This window comes from Polyodon spathula, chromosome 4 (assembly GCF_017654505.1).
Source record: "Polyodon spathula isolate WHYD16114869_AA chromosome 4, ASM1765450v1, whole genome shotgun sequence".
Taxonomy (NCBI): Eukaryota; Metazoa; Chordata; class Actinopteri; order Acipenseriformes; family Polyodontidae; genus Polyodon; species Polyodon spathula.
In genome coordinates this window covers 34,600,083-34,618,329 of record NC_054537.1, presented here as the reverse complement: position 1 = coordinate 34,618,329, position 18,247 = coordinate 34,600,083, and the positions used below count along the sequence as shown (strand labels likewise).

Here is an 18,247-nt window from a genome sequence, read left to right as displayed (position 1 = left end):
TATACTGCAATTTTATAATTTTTTATAAGCATTTTAATTTCAGTAATCACATTATACATAGAATTCTAATTACATTTGAAATCAAATGGAAACATATTTCTAAGTGATTTAAAAACAAAGTATTATTGCAATTTATGAAGCAAATCACCCATTGTGTTTATATTTTAACCATGAAATAACAGACTTTCACAAAACCTACATCAAATTATTTCTTCCTCTCCATGCTGCACATATCAAAAAGATTCATCATTATAGCAGTTTCCCTGTTTAAAAAAACAATAATTGTAATGCTTCCGGACCAAAACAATACCCTACTAATTTTCAATTACCCAAGCACCGTTTCTTGGTGCTGAAAGAACAGCTCCCTGTAACAGTAAAATCAAAAATAGACGAGCCAGCAGATGCGAAATAGGAAACAGTTCCAGTAATGTAAGATAAGGCAGCTTTAAAGGCACTTTACAACTGTTACAAAGGCTCAGTGGGTTATGTTGATAAATACACTCATATTGCAACACGGCTTGACTAAGGAGGCTACAGCTGATCTTTTCAAATTAATTGAGCTCATATTCCCTGATGTATTTCCAACTTATCCAATTGTCTAAGCATTTTACATATTATAAAAATATTCTCGGTATTCACTTTTATTGCAAAGAATGTCTTGTGTACTGTAGAACAGATCCATCTTCTACTAGCTGTCCGATTGTAATTCAAACTTACAACTTCATGATCATATGGAAACTGGTGACTCAACCTATAGAAAGCCAGCTTCAGGATTTTTTTACAATTCACTAATGCAGCCAAAGTCATCATAAATTGGCAACAATCTCATCATACAAATGCAGTAATGATGTTTGCAATGGATTATGTTTTGAAAATCTAGTACATTTTTTTTTTTTATTTGACAAGAATGTCTTCTCACTGACTCGCTTTATTCTGTTTGGCCAATTCAATTTCATATGAATGAAATCTCCACAGATTTGCGTAGGAAACACATTTTTTAGCTTCTTTGTGGTTGGGCAGTTCTAAGCCAAGCATAGATATATTCTTAAGACAATCTGTTGATTAAACTGTAAAATTAGGCAATGAAGGGTTTGTTTGGAAAAAAAACATTTACTCAGAATAATGTGGTGAGCAGAGTGTTTCCAGTGATACATGTGACTCTGTTGCATTGTCTGTCTTCCAGAATGGTGAATATAGATGTAGCTGCTGTGAGCAAACTGGTGAAATGATCTCCAAGGGGTGCGTTTTTTGTCATGTCTATCCTGCTGGATTTCCTAATGTACTTCAAACTTCTGTTGTTCACAATATGCTGCATGCTTTGCATTTTGATAGCAGGCATCCTTGGGCGAAGCGAGACAGGCATCCTTGGGCGAAGCGAGGCAGGGAGTCAGGACAAGCTGGGGTGCGGGTGTTGGCCCTCTTCTCGGCCACTGTGGCCGGGCAGTTCTTTTCCTGTGCAAGGGCTGCTGAGGACCACCAGCTTCTCTTCCTGGTCCTTCTGGTGCAGGGAGAGGCAGCTCCTGCTCCTCCTCCTGATGGTGATGGAGGCAGAGGCAGCTCCAGCTCCTCTGCTCGTGATGGTGGGGGAAGTGATACCAGCAGGCATTGCAGGCTGGTGATATCCCAGTCCTGCAGGAGAACCCTGCGCTGGTGGAGGATCCCCTCCAACCTTCATCAGGGGATAACCATGGGTCCCATCTTCCAGACGCCTCCAACCATGGCTGGGGCGCAGGCTGGAACGGTGTGGGGACTTCAGGAGTGTGGACGGGGCATTGGGCCTCAGCCCACTTACATATAAAAGTGAAATTGAATTGAAGTTACAAAGCAGCTTGATAACTGACAACAAGATTATCGGCTCCACGTTTAATACTCTTTTCATAAATTCAGTGCAGGATTTGGCTCAGAAATTTGGTACAAGAAATTTGAATGTCTGTTCAGTTAATAACAGTCACCCCATTTTAAACATTACTGAAATCTCAGAGATAAATGTATATGAACTACCTGATTCTCTAAAAAACTCAAAAGCTAAGGATGTTTATGGTTTAGATACCACTTTTTTAAAGAAACATAGAGATATATTGATTAGTCCTATAACCCATCTATGTAATTTATCTATAAAACAGGGGATATTTCTGAGTGCTTGGAAGTCTGCATTAGTTATTCCAGTGTTCAAGGCTGGTGACCGTGAAGAGAATCTGCCTCAAAACGTCAAAGTGGCTTGATCACTCTTGCTTGAGTTTGAATGTGAGTAAAACAGTGGGAATGTGTTTTTCTATTAGACAAAATATAATGTGGAATCAGTTCCCCATTTTTGTTAAGGGGGAGATGATTTGCACTGTCTCGGAACTTAAGTATTTAGGTATTATACTTGATTCACACATTGAAACACATTAACAAAGTAATCAAAACTGTGAAATTTAACCTGTCCAATTTTAGATACATTCGAAATTATTTACCTACTACTACTGCTAAGATGTGTTTGCACACTATGACATTATCCCATATGTCCTACTGTATAACTATATGGTCACAGGCTGGGTCAACCATGTTAAAACCACTTCACTCTCTACAAAAGCAGTTTGAAAGTTCTAGACAAAAAAGCCAGTAAAATATCATCACTGTCACATTCTTAAGAAATATAACATGTTAAGTTTTGATAATTTTATACATTTTTCCAATGCATGTCTGATTTTTAAGTCTCTAAATGAACTGGCCCCTCCACCCGTAAGAGAATTTGTTCAGCCCTGCTCGGTAAAAGCTGTTCGAGTCACTCGATCAACCACAAGAGGAGACTGTATAGTGTCTCGACAGCACACTAAGTTTGAGCAAACAGCTTTATGAAAAGTATACCAGAAGTGAAAAACTAGTTCATACAGGGCCAGCTCTGTGACCACGTCTAGTCCCCTCCATTTGTTTTTTACTGTTATTTTTAATTGTTTCTTTTTTATTGTTATTGGAGTATTTTTAATTGTATTTTATTGTTGTTTTATTAGTCCCCCACACTGTTGATTTCTTTATTGTATTTTTTATATGTTTTGTTTTATTTCATTTTTGGGACTACCAATGAAAATTAGCTTTGGCTAAATCGGGTGTACAATGCATCGCTTGTTTGATCATGAATGTTTTTAATTGTACATGGTCTGGTCACAACCAAATAAATAAAATAAATAAAATAATAAATAAATAAAATAAAAGTGTTTATTATTCGACCTTATTATAATGTTCTACCCTATTGGGTAATTGTAATTACCCCATTGGGTAATCATGTGGCACATCCCACGGGCCTGCTCCTTTACATAACACTTCCTCATGATGTGCCCACTATATTTCCTAATTGTATCAAAATTAATGGCCACACCATATATAATTATCCGGTGATGTTTTAAGGTTAATATTTTATGGGATGGCTGTAGTTACTGGGCAAGGAAAGACTTACATAATTTACAATATGCTTTCCCTGCTCTTTGCAATCAATATTAATATGAGAGCAGGGCCTTTTGGTTGCTTTACTACCTATTTAATTCAATATTCATACTGGAAAAAAGCATCTCAATAATGGATCATTCCTCCAAAGCTGTGAATGAATAACTGAGATGTTTGCAGAGACAGTGGTGATGTCAAAAGAATCTAGGATCTTAAAGCACTTCATTTAACCTGGGGGACACAGCTTCCAGTTACAAATTAAAAGAATAAAATTATTTAGGTAAAAACAAAAATCTATTTTTAAAATAACTTCTTACTCTGTAATGCTTTAACAATGTATTGCAAAGTTTTTTTTTTAACATTTTGTAGTAATAATTAATTATAGTTGGTTTTATAGAAAAAGTCTCCCTTTCAACATCTCAGTTCTTCAGAGCTTTGCTTTTTTCCCCCCCAATATGAATTCTAAATTAAATAGGTAGTAAAGTCCTGAAGCAAATATACAGGGGTCTTGAGAATGTTAAATACACCTAACAGTATGAGTTTAAAAAAAAAAAAGATCTGCCAATGCGTTCTGAAATACTGCTCATTTCATTTTAGAAATCTCACGAGATTCAGGAAAGATGCCTCAATTCTTAGCAACAAGAGCATTTTAATCTTAGGGCTCACATCTATAAAAGCAAACACAGACTAAACTCTTTACACAAATGTATGTTCCTAAATGGAATGGCAAAACAGCTCTGGAGAATAAAAAAGCATAGCACTGCAAGGAGTTGTGAGTGCTTTTTGTCTTGAACAGGCACATCTGTAATTCGTGGCAAAAGCTGTCAAAAGAACAGGAAAAACAGTAATTCTTCAACCCCCACGGTGTTTACTGAACTCACAGTACTCTCATTCTGAAATGAGAGCCTAAATGTGCTTGTCAAAATAAACTAATTTCTGAATATTGTACCCTATTCATCACCCTAAAGGCCTTCACACATCAGATGCAACGCAATTTTTACTGGGGCGACATGACAAATTCGCTGTGAAAACACTGCGCACAACGTGCACACCGTGAAAAAAACATATTTTAGTTTAATAGAAAGCCTGCAGTGTTATTAACTACTGTACATTAGCAGCATCAACAGCATGAGAGGCTGGAGGAGTCTGACAAACAGACTTGGAACACAAACATATGGAAAGGCTGCATAAATATTGTACACTACTTAAGTTTTCAAGATTCCTAGGAAGTTTTTGCACCACTTTTGGAAATGAACAAATATCAAATGTAAAAATTACATATACTTCTCCGCACACATTTATTGAAACACTACTTCTTATCTGTTATGTCTGGTGTGATGGAACCATCTGATTCCACAATTCTTCATTCCTCATGTCCTGCACTTGCTCAAACTGCCCCATCAGCACAGCTTGCTGCTTCAGAGTAGTGCTGATTTCTTTGCCTGTTCCACTAGTCACATCGTGGCGAAAACACTTCCACAGGAACAGATTTATTTCTTGCCAATGGGCAGAGAAAGAGATGTCTTTTTTGGCTCTGAGCTGACCTCCTATGTCGCAGAAAGACACGACTTAAAAATGTCAGCACAAACAGAACAAAAAAAAAAACCAATGCCTGGTTTATCACTGATAGAGTTTGTAACAGGGGTGTTCTGTTACTGTGTGGGTATTTGCTGAGAGAGACGAAAGAGACACAGAGGTTGACTTTGAAGCGCCTCTCAGGCGTCCAGGTTTTATTAAACAATTAACACACAGTTGCAGTAGGTGGGGGCCACCACTAGGGTACCAGCTATGGTAGCCCTAGTGTGGGAGGAAATACACATCAGTGTTAATGAAAATTTAAACAAAAAAGGCAAAATCTAAATATGGTGGAAAAACAGCTAATAAAACAAACACCGGCCAAGCGCTGCTCCCACTAAATAGTATTGTCTACAAGGTGCTAGAAATTTCAATATGATAATGCAGAATCTAATTCTAGAAAAGTCTAGAAAATGCTGGATTGTAAGTAAACATTCTTAGAGAGTAGAAAAGGGTTAGGCATAGGATGATTGCTGCCATTACTAACATGTCATTACCAATCAGTATAAAGCTGGAGAAGGATACAAGAAGATTTCCAAGCATTTGAGTATCCCAATTTTCCAGTATTGTTTCTATTATCAAGAAATACAAGACTCATGGTACTGTCACAACGCTCCCTCGGTCTGGAAAGAAGGTTCTTTCACTAAGCACAAGTAGAAGAATTGTGAGGAAGGTTAATAACAATCCGAGATTGACTGCCAAAGATATTCAAAGTGAACTGGCTGCTAGTGAGACTGCGGTTTCCATTTCAACCATAGGTCGAATATTGCATGGTGAAGGTATCAATAGTTGCAGGCCAAGGAAAAAGACATTCTTAGGAAAATGTCACAAGAACAATCACTTAAAATTTGCAAAATGTCATTTTAATGATGGATATGAGTTCTAGTCAAAGGTTTTGTGGAGTGATGAAACTCTGGTCACGCTGATAGTCATTACTACTGTCAAGATTGGAGGTGGTAATATCTTTCTATGGGGCTGTTTTTCCTCTAATGGCGCAGGAAATTTAGTTCCAATACATAGTAAAATCCATTCCATGGCATACCAAAAAGTATTGGCAAATTATCTGAAACCCTTTGCTACAAAACTTGGTTTAAAGTGCAACTGGACGTTCCAACACAACTATGATCCAAAGCACACATCAAAATCTACTTCAGAATGGCTAAAGAAGAATAAAATCAAGGTTCTGGAATGACCTAGACAAAGTCCACCTCTAAATCCAATTTAGACTCTTCGGTATGAGTTGAAGAAGGCTGTGCAGAAGAGGTCCTCGGAACTTGAATGAACTGGAACAATTTTGCATGAAGAATGGTCAAAAACTAAAAAATCATGCCAACAGCTTACTGACAAATAGCCTAATAGTTTAAAACAGGCTATTGTTGCTAAAAGTGCCTCAACTAGCTATTAATTAAAATTTCCTTGTCAGGGTATGAATACTTTTGAATTAGCATTTTTGGAGTTTTGCTAAAAAGTTGCTGAAAGAAATAACTGTACACATCTGTTCCTTGTAATTTATTTTTGCAATAAAATATTTCTAAAAATTATATATTTCTATTATATAAATATTGTAAAGCATGTAGCAGGACAGGGGGCCTACAATATAAAAATGTTTTGTTGTATGGCAGGGACACAGTAAAAGCCTCCCTGCCAAGGTAATTGCTTTTATTTTATTTAATTGTTAATTATCACCTGCAACTGGCAATTATTAAAAATTAGAGCTAGGTGCAGGATATAAAAGGGAATCAGTCAGTCAGGTCTGGGCTGCTGCTGTTGAGTGAAGAGCCTGACTGGAAGTTGTAAAGGTGTGTTTAAAACCTACGTTTGATTTTATAAAAAAAAAATCTTATTAGTTTTTTGTTTTGGTGTTATATGTCAGGTAAAAAGCGTAGCTGTCCAGCATATTTAACAAGGACCTGGATATGGGTAGTGAATGCTTAATGAGAGCTAGGGTTTTGTTTTGTTTGTTTGTTTGTTTGTATTTTGAAAAAAAGTGCTAAAATCAAAGTTTTTATCTCTGGGTCACGTTTTTAAAGGGGCATAAACCTGAACTACTGCCAAGCCTGTTTATAATATATATGGGGGGGGGGGGGGTTATGCTTTACCTACACATCCTAGTCCACAACTTCCAAGTGAAAAAAATATTCTAGAAAATTAATTAAAAATAAAAACTGAAATAGCTTGGTTGGATAAGTGTCCACCCCCCTTGTAACAGCAATCCTAAATTAGCTCAGGTGTAACCAATCACCTTCAAAATAACAAAGTGGCCTCCACTTGTGTTAAATTGTTGCGATTCACATGATTTGAGGACAAATTTAGCAGTTCCTGTAGGTTCCCTCTGCTGGGTAGTGCATTTCAAAGCAAAGACTCAATCATGAGCACCAAGGCGCTTTCAAAAGAGCTCCAGGACAAAGTTGTTGAAAGGAACAGATCAGGGGATGGGTATAAAAAAATATCAAAGGCCTTGAATATCCCTTGGAGCACGGTCAAGACGATTATTAAGAAGTGGAAGATGTATGGCACCACCAAGGCCCTGCCTAGATCAGGCTGTCCCTCCAAACTGGATGACTGAGCAAGAAGACTGATCAGAGAGGCTACCAAGAGGCCAGTGGCAACTTTGCAAGAGCTACAGGCTTTTATGGCCAAGACTGGTCAAAGTGTGCATGTGACAACAATGTCCCAAGCACTCCACAAATCTGGCCTGTATGGTAGGGTGGCAAGAAGGAAACCATTACTCATTAAGCCCACTTTGAATCCCGTTTCAAGTATGCAAAAAAACACTTGGGAGATTCTGTAGCCATGTGGCAAAAAGTTTTGTTGTCTGACGAAACTAAAATGGAACTTTTTGGCCTAAATGCAAAGCATTATGTTTGGCGCAAACCCAACACAGCGCATCACCCAAAGAACACCATCCCTACTGTGAAGCATGGTGGTGGCAGCATCATGTTATGGGGATGTTTCTCATCGGCAGGAACTGGGGCACTTGTCAGGATAGAAGGCAAAATGGGACTAGGAGCTCTTAAAATAAACAAATCCCCTGGGCCTAATGAGATCCTCCCAGTAGTACTCAAAGAAATGAAAGAAGTAATTTACAAACCGCTAACCAAGATCATGCAGCAGTCTCTTGACACAGGGGTGGTACCGACAGACTGGAAAATTGCAAACGTAATACCAATTCACAAAAAGGGAAACAAAACTGAACCAGGTAACTACATACCAGTAAGCCTGACTTCTATTATATGCAAACTTATGGAAACTATAATAAGATCCAAAATGGAAAATTACCTATATGGTAACAAGGTCCTGGGAGACAATCAACATGGTTTTAGGAAAGGGAGATTGTGTCTAACTAACTTGCTTGATTTTTTTGAGGATGCAACATCGATAATGGATAATTGCAAAGCATATGACATGGTTTATTTAGATTTCCAGAAAGCTTTTGACAAAGTCCTGCACAAAAGATTAATTCTAAAACTGAACGCAGTTGGGATTCAAGGAAACACATGTACATGGATTAGGGAGTGGTTAACATGTAGAAAACAGAAAGTACTTGTTAGAGGAAAAACCTCAGAATGGAGTGTGGTAACCAGTGGTGTACCACAGGGATCAGTATTAGGTCCTCTGCTATTCCTAATCTACATTAATGATTTAGATTCTGGTATAGTAAGCAAACTTGTTAAATTTGCAGACGACACAAAAATAGGAGGAGTGGCAAACACTGTTGCAGCAGCAAAGGTCATTCAAAATGATCTAGACAAGATTCAGAACTGGGCAGACACATGGCAAATGACATTTAATAGAGAAAAGTGTAAGGTACTGCACGCAGGAAATAAAAATGTACATTATAAATATCATATGGGAGATACTGAAATTGGAGAAGGAATCTATGAAAAAGACCTAGGCGTTTTTGTTGACTCAGAAATGTCTTCATCTAGACAATGTGGGGAAGCTATAAAAAAGGCTAACAAGATGCTCGGATACATTGTGAAAAGTTTTGAATTTAAATCAAGGGAAGTAATGTTAAAACTGTACAATGCATTAGTAAGACCTCATCTTGAATATTGTGTGCAGTTCTGGTCACCTCGCTATAAAAAAGATATTGCTGCTCTAGAAAGAGTGCAAAGAAGAGCGACCAGAATTATTCCAGGCTTAAAAGGCATGTCATATGCAGACAGGCTAAAAGAATTGAATCTGTTCAGTCTTGAACAAAGAAGACTACATGGCGACCTAATTCAAGCATTCAAAATTCTAAAAGGTATTGACAGTGTCAACCCAAGGGACTTTTTCAGCCTGAAAAAAGAAACAAGGACCAGGGGTCACAAATGGAGATTAGACAAAGGGGCATTCAGATCAGAAAATAGGAGGCACTTTTTTACACAGAGAATTGTGAGGGTCTGGAATCAACTCCCCAGTAATGTTGTTGAAGCTGACACCCTGGGATCCTTCAAGAAGCTGCTTGATGAGATTTTGGGATCAATAAGCTACTAACAACCAAACGAGCAAGATGGGCCGAATGGCCTCCTCTCGTTTGAAAACTTTCTTATGTTCTTATATTCTAAAATTAATGGAGCAAAGTACAAAGATGTCATTGAAGAAAACCTGCTGTCCTCTGCAAGAAAACTGAAACTGAGATGGAAGTTCCCCTTTCAGCATGACAATGACCCAAAGCACAAAGTCAAAAGCTACACTGTAGTGGTTAAGGAACAAAAAGTAAATGTCCTTGAGTGGCCCATCAGAGCCCCGACCTAAATCCAACTGAAAATTTGTGGCACGACTTGAAGATTGCATCAATGCTCCATCAATGCTCCCCAAGGAACTTGACAGAGCTTGAACAGTTTTGTAAAGAAGAATGGTCAAATATTGCCAAATCTAGGTGTGCAAAGTTAATACCTATCCCAACAGACTCAGCTGTAATTGCTGCCAAAGGTGCTTCCGCCAAGTATTAACTCAGGGGGGATGGAGACTAATTGACCTTTCAATTTTGTATTTTTAATACATAACTTTTTTTCCCCTTAACAGTGTGGCATATGGTGTGTTGATAAGTGGGGAAAAAATCCAAATTTAAATGGCTACAACTCTGAGGCACCGACAGAACAAAATGTGAAAAAAGTTCAAGGGCGTGTAGACTTTCCATATGCACTGTGAGTGTGTGTGTGTGTGTGTGTGTGTGTGTGTGTATATATATATATATATGGGATACATGGAATTTTTTAAATAAGACACAAATCCGGTATTGAATGTAACTATTGTATTTAATAACAAGAACACGTTTGATGAACTCTGTCGCAGCTGTCAACTCCCTAAATTACTGGTGGCGCACGCACTAAACACATCATGCAGCAGCATACCCCTTTATGCAACAGCATAGTCGCATCACACTTTTCATGCACTAAACCTGTAATATATAGTAATGCAACCTTGTAGACATTTATGCTTTGTTGCTTTGTCTGAGACTTGTTCTACAGATCATACTGAGAGCAAAAAAATTGGTGCTCAAATATATATTTTTTGTAACTTTAAAACTGTCAGATGTGCAAGACATTGTTGAACAATATGCTTTAGTAAATAACATTTTACATTACTGTAATGTGCCAATACAAGTTGAACCATTTGAGAACTGGTGTGTTTTATTAAAATCATTTTTTAACTATTTTGTAGCCTATTTGATATGTTTGTCACATACTCTGTGCATTTACACCAACGTGGGTTTAATTTCTCAGGGAGATTCAGGTCATCATGACATGGTAATTTTTCCCTCATAGCTCTCATATAGGGTTGTGAACAGGCTCCAGAATCTTGGGACACTTTAAGGCAGGTTAGATTATTTTAACTCGCCTAAAAAAAAATGCAACACCATTATTATAGATAACTTTGCACACACCTGCACTCTTTAATTTAACCTTGTGACAGCAGGTGACGTCTCTATTTGTTTAGTATTTCTTGCTTCACACAGTCCTGCCCAGTCAGAAACTCAGAAAGCCAATCAGTTGCTGTATAGGTTTGATTGATGGAAACGATCCTCACCGGCATGTGTGTGCTTTTGGTAACAACTAAGTAAAACAATTCAATTAACTTAACGACAGTTCGCACAATTCACACTCACTTTACTGAATACATTGCAGTTTAGAGCTGTGAGTTAAAAAAATGACTTTCCTTAAAAAGTGTCCCCAGATTCTGGAGCCTGTTGGCAACCATACTCTCAGATCAGGTGACACAGGTTGAACGGTCATTAAAGAAAATAGTGGGTTATGGCAAAGATGCAACTCTCCTTTCTTGTAAAGCTAACTGTTCTGTAATTTGACATTTGTATTGTGAGGAGAGGGGGCTAGCAGTACATTGAGAAAGTTTCAAACTGAAATCTTATTCAGGGATATATTTCCATTCTGTAATAAAAATACTATGAACTAAAAAGATCAAAACAATAGATTGTGCACGTCCCTTGTTAGTAGCTGCCAGTCTGGTTTTCACTCAACAGATTCCTTCAGTTTTTCTCGACAGTGTCTGTAGATTAGGTATACGGTTCGGTATTCGGCCGAATCTTTTGAGATGGATATATATAACAATTTGACTCACTGTAGTAACTCTACTCTTACTTGCTCTAATCCGCATTGACTTCCTATTTATCAAAAAAAAAAAAAAAACAATTGCAAAACTGTGGCGTTATATTAACCTCCTGACCTACAGTATCCAGAGTTATGTTTTTGCCTAGTTCCCATCAGGCAAATCATGCTGGAGACTCCATGTCTATTCCCATATTAAGCCATGCCTGTCATTTTCCAATTCAAATTCTGCATTTTTTTTTTAATTATTTACATTTTTACCGCACCTTTAAACCAAGCCGCTTTACAAAATTATAACAAAATAGTACAATCAAATAAAAATGCGTAAAGAAAGAGGGTACGTTTATTGGGCTAGGGTGGTGAGATACAAATGTGTTGCTTTAGGAGAACAGAGGGCCAGAGGCTAAATCAGGGTTGGGGACCAGGAGTATCAATAGGATGGGCTAGGCAGAAGAGATGGGTTCTGTGTGAGGATCGGAAACTATGTAGTGTAGGTGACTGTTTTATGGCATGTTGGAGTTTATTCCTATGAAGGGAAGCAAAAATGGAAAAGGAAAGAAAACAGGATTGGTTTAATTGAAAGGGCCACTTAGAGGACAAGTATCTGTGCTCAACAAATATGCATCGATGGATGTAACACAGTGAAAACTCCATTCACTGAACAGAAATACATTAACAGATCTACTGGATTACCTAATAGGTCAGTGCATTGACTACTCTGATAGTAACAGCTCAACAAGAAGTTTGCTACTTTCATGGCAGAAGCATGTATTAGACAATGCTGGCCAAATGATAACTGTCTCAGATGTCTACTATCTCTCAACCATAAAGAAAAAGTCACACTCCCTCTCACTGCACCTTGGAAAAATTAAGAACAAAGATTTTGGTCATTTTATAGTTAACTAAGATGTCCAGAAATGCATACAACTGCATAGACACAACTCACCGTTTTTTTAATATTCTGAGTATTCTTGTTGGTTTTAGTTAGCTTTTTCATTATCTGCCAAATATGTACAGTGCAAATGTTTGCTGGCAACTATAAAGTTCAATACAGTTTCCTGCTGGCAAACATCTTTGAAAAGGGTAAATTGTTCCCACACACATTAGCCACAGTGGCTGGTGCCTCCTGTTTACTCCCAGCAGGCAAAGTTGTGGGATCAAGCAAACACAGGCACCATGTCACATGGTTCAGGCAATGTTATATCCTACTTATAATTAACATTTGAGTTACCTTTAATTGCAGCAATAACTGAACTTGATGCGATCAAGTATTGGATTGCAGAGATGGTCTGCCAGCAATGGACAATAAAGTTTAATGGCCTCTCCCTGGCTCTGCTTACGCTCAGCATTTTTAATTCAGCACAGGAGATATGTGGGCCATATAGTGACATGCCTCTGTATAACTATAATATACTTATGTTGACTAAAGGCCAAATCTCCTGCCTTCACTGTAGACTTTATCATTAGGTCCCTCTATTATTCTGTCACCTCTACAGTGATAAACCCAAACGTACACAAGAGGATTAGATTTTACTTGACAGATTGTTTATGATTACTATAGGCCAATTGTAACCAGTTTTCTGTAGGTAATGGGTAAACTGTAATTCTGCTTTACAGCTACAGCACTGGTAGAAAGTAGCTTGTGAAGAACAATACAATACAATGCAATATACTTTACTTTTATGCAGCGCTCTTCACGTGGAGCAACTTAGGGTGCTTAAAAATAAAAACTCTAAAAAATAAAAAAATACAAAGGCCCTTGGCCAATCAATCCAGCTCAAGAACAACCTTACACAAAACAAATATGTTTTAAAATTTGATTTAAAATTCGACTGTACCAGCATGGTACGGAGTTCCAAAGCCAGGTAGCCTAGCAAGTAAAGGCCTTTGCCCCTCCTGATTTTAGATGATTCCTGGGAACTACTAAAAGTTCAGCATTTGCTGATCTCAAGGTGCGACTAGGGGCATTATGTATCAACATTTCCTGTAAATATAAACCATGAAGAGCCTTATAAGTAGTAAGCAGAATTTTAAAAGCAATCCTGAATTTAACAGGAAGCTAGTGCAGTGATTTAAGAACTGAAGTAATATATTGTGAATGACGTGTGCGAGTCAGAACACTGGCTGCAGCATTTTGAACCATTAAAGCCGACGTAATTTAGAATCAGGAAAACCAGCAAACAAAGCAGTACAATAATCTAATCGAGACATAACAAAAGCATGAACCAACGTCTCAGCGTCTTCTTCAAATGATAAAATAAGGACTTTATAACAGAGCTAGTGTGGTTATCCAAACACAACTGAGGTTTCAATACGGAGTGATTCAGCCAAACTGGCTAACACCAGCTAATGTTACATTGCGGAATTGCACTTCCATTAACCTTACAGAAGCCTTCAGAATGTAGAGATATAGAGATTTGTTAGAAGCAAAGATACATCCAGATGGAGAAGTGAAATTTGGTGCTAAACAGGATACGAGATGTCAGACTAATTTGCTTTTGCACAGCACATAAACACTCCACATCTGTCATCCTTATGTCTTGGACTTAAAACCAGAGACTGAATTTACAATTTTCAAGATCTTTAGAGTAGGCTGCTGAAATTGACTCACAATCACAATGCATTTAGATGATTTTGTGAGGAGCAACACCATTAACTGTACCTGTGCAATTATGAATTGCCTATCTTGTTGTAATAAAGAAATGTAGTAAATACATTTGGCAGCTAGAAACAGGAGAACACTGGGAAGAGGATGATATCATTCCTACTTTGTATCATAGGGGCCATGTCATAGCATTTTAAACATTGTACTATTGCACCTCCTTTCAACAATTCTGAGCAAGACAGGAACAATTTCACCACTTCACTGCTGAGCCTATTTGTTGTCAATTCGTCCGCTGAAGAAAGCTTCAGGGACAAACCCCTTAGTCGATAATCCATATATTTATATGTTGAAAATATATGGTGCACTGTATATTTTCACTCGTCTGTAATCCATATAAAATAAATATATGGATTACATACTAAAATATGTTTTAAATATATAAAAAGGGTGCCAATTTCTATATATGAAAAGTATAAGGATCATACTTTTCTACCATATGTTAAAAATGTATGTTTGTTCCATAAGGGATCTGCGACCCCTGGAGTATCAATATGCACATACAGTAAACTGAATGTCAAAAAAAGGTTGCTGTTTCATAATTGCTGTAAGCCTCTGAATAGTACAGAGGGTAGCGCCCTGGGCTTCCACTGTATACAAATGAGGTTACCCTTCGGTTGGGAATATTTTTCAATTACTTATTTTTTAAATTGAATTCTCTTTTTAATTTGAATTCCTTTTCGCGTGCAAAGATTGGGATTTTTCGTTAGTTTGGCTTTATTGATTAACATCATGGCTGAATACATTTAAATGTTTGTATTTTATTGGCCTTCAATTGAGAAAAAGGGAAATGTGTAGTTATATTAACAACTGATAAGGCATCTTGGTATTTTTTAAGGACAGAGAGGCAGTATACAATATAATGAGTAACTGGCAAATAATTCTGGGAGAATATACTGTAAATGCATTGTGCTTTTGTAGTGTTAAAAAAGTATGATTAAATGCATGCAAACACAGAGAAACACAGTGTAATAGCAGGAAAAAATGGTATATCATCTTAAACATGTTCCTTTAACTTACCTATTGTAGTTTTGCTAACATATCCTGTACATAGCAATGCAGTACAGTACCAACATGTTACAATTAACATCCAAAAATAAGAAAGGTGCATTTGATTCCTATTCACGTGGCCTTTGCCAGCGTGCAGCTGTGAAAGTGATGCACATGAGGCTTCAGACTACTTTCCAAATTCCAGCTGCTGACAATTCAATTAACCAGTGTTGAAGCTAATGGCTTAAATGTGCAGAGATCACACCATAAACTGCACTGGCAAAAAATTTGCAGGACAGAACTACTGTATTATCTCACTGCCAATAAAATTAGAAGTCACCTGAAATTTTCCATTAAGGATAGATGTTTGTCAACTGTTTTCATAACCTATTTTGAATAAAATTCATAAGCATTCCTATCTTAAGACCTCTCATAGTTCATCAATTCTGCAGAAGAGTGTAACCTTACAAATAAAAATAAAAAAAACAAACAATTATTTATCATTAACTATGAATAACTGAAAATGTCCAAAATCCCCAGTGAAACTCCAGTCGACCACATCACACCTATTTTCAAGTGGGTGCTGGAAGCAGTGTTTCCGTTCAGACAACATGTGTGCTTTGTCCACAGCCAAGTATGCTTGTTGGATGCCAACCGGGAAACAACACAGCACTGTGTTTGCTTTATTGAAACTCATGACATTGCAAAAAAGCTTAATAAACAGTGGTGTGTTTAAATTTGTCTGGAGCCCCATTTGCTTCAGTGACTCATTCATTAACTTGCCCACTGACAGCTATACATACAGTACAGTTACCACAGCCCCCCTACATGACAACTAAATCTTCATTCACAGTGATGACTAACAGAGAGTCAAACCCCACACTTTACTCACAGAACAAACAATACCCTTTGGTGTTTACGTGGTGAAAGACTAGACTGGCATTATGAAAATCCAAGGAAACTGCAGCTCCATTTCTTTTTAATCTAACTGACACTTAGGCTGGAAAACTGGGACCTGCTCATATTGTTATTTTCATTCCTGTTTGTATGGTAATGCTCTTGGAAACAAAATGCCTACTGTTGAGCTGCATCAAAAACCAAAACGACTCACAACAGTGATATCAGTTGTATAGCTATATGAAATATTCAATGTGTAGCGAGAAAATCTTCTGAAAATGTAAGAGCTTGATCCCAGAGTATCTATTTCCTTTAAAGGCAACATAAGCTTTATTTTATAGAACATATTAAGCACCCACCCAGAACACTGTAGCATTTAACATAACAGAACCACAGCATACAGTTAAAAAAGGGAGTTTTTTTTTTTCTTTTAATGGTGTAAAATAATTTTTGCACAACCCAAGGGAATCCAAGCACACAAATTGCCTCAGTATTTCTAAATGTCCCTGTTGTCTGTAGGCTTATATCTACAACGCACTCTGTGGCTACAGGAAGTTTTGATAATTCCGGAGGTGGTAGGGCACACATTTTTTGTAGTTTATTTTTTTTATTTATTTATTTATTTATTTTTAATTAGCTAATGATGAGGATTAACACACACACACACACACACACACACACACACACACACACACATATATATATATATATATATATAAGGTCTGGAATATTTCATTTGGATGCAAAAAGCATCGGGGCATAAAACACAGATGACACATTCAAGGTGTACTCTTGTCTAGACTGGTTTTACTTTTATAGATAGAAACCGGTTTTCACAAGAGTGTGGAAGCCAATTATTTATATACACTACAAAACCAAATAAGAAACATTAGCTTTGTTTTCTTTAGCAAAGCTTGAGAAATGTTTTTCTTCCTTCCTCACCAACTGCAAGATATATTTTTGAATCAACTACGATGTTGTATATACTGTACTGTACATACATCACATATAAACTGGACATTTCCGGAATGTTATCATTTTCAGATTGTGCACTTCCTTGCTATTCCCTTTGCTTTTTGTCTAATTAATTGCAATAACTAGTATAAAAATATAAAAAGTCTGTAACAGTATATGTTTTTGGTCTTAATTGAAAAATATTGGTTATTTTTTGGTAAATACCTAGTTTAATAGTAAAATGAGGGCTTGTACTTACAGTTGAAGTCAGGGTTAATGGTGTTTCCGGCTTGAAGGCTGTTAATTGTGATTTGAAAGATGATGTGGAGCAGCAGAAAGGTTAGGCTTGTAAAACACAAGGATTTCAATAACCGTCCCGTATGTCCTGTAACAAAGGGAGAAAAAAACAAAACAACTAATGAAATTGAAGATCTAAACTTAGTAAAAAAAAAAATACAAATATGCACTGGGTTTGTAAAGCTATAAGAAGCAAAGTTATGTCAAGTTCTCACATCGTAGCAATCCCATTACCACAGTTACTGGCATTTACAGTAAAAAATAAACATATTGGTAGGTGTAATGTGTTTCACATCCATCCCATATACAGGTTAATTATCCTCTAAATTTAATATTAACCACTCTAGTCCTGCCCTGAGATTTAGAGCTAACACACTAGCTGCTAAAACAGTTCTTGGCTTACAGACTGAAAGATATAACATGCAGTTATTTGCCAGCTTCAAGTACTAGAATTGTCATTTTTAGGGTTAGAGTTCAGATAACTTCACCTGTCTGTCTGCTGTTACTCCATATTATTGTTTACAACAGCTGGTATTTATTTTGCAACTTTAAAATATTGTGGACATTTTTTTGTTTTGTTTTTCAAATTATAAAGGCCAATTCGTTCATGCTGTTTTTCACGCCTGTTTAGAATGTCCAACTATGTTTCCTCACCACAACATTAACCCACAACAGCTCAGGAGAACTTTCTCCAATCCCACTGCCAAGTTAATCACCTCGTTACACTGGTCTAAAATGACAAACGTCAGCCTTGCAGGTGTCCCCCTCGCCATAGCAGGGTGGGGAGACACAGTTCCTAATTATTTTGCCTCCCCAAACCGCAGAAGAGCCAGAGCCAATCTGACGCTCCCTGTGGAATCAACAAAATGTAGATGTTTTTTATCTGGATAAATAT

The 18,247-nt window shown here is 37.2% G+C and overlaps 1 protein-coding gene across 1 annotated transcript in view; it reads right to left on the bottom strand.

Annotated features, from left to right (window-relative positions):
• LOC121314460 (piezo-type mechanosensitive ion channel component 2-like) overlaps window positions 1-18,247 on the bottom strand; it is a 211,410-nt gene that overhangs the window by 122,914 nt on the left and 70,249 nt on the right. Inside the window, exon 3 of the mRNA XM_041247759.1 lies at window positions 17,315-17,440. Within this exon, the coding sequence (XP_041103693.1) occupies window positions 17,315-17,440 (126 nt within the window). The remainder of the gene's footprint in view (window positions 1-17,314; window positions 17,441-18,247) is intronic.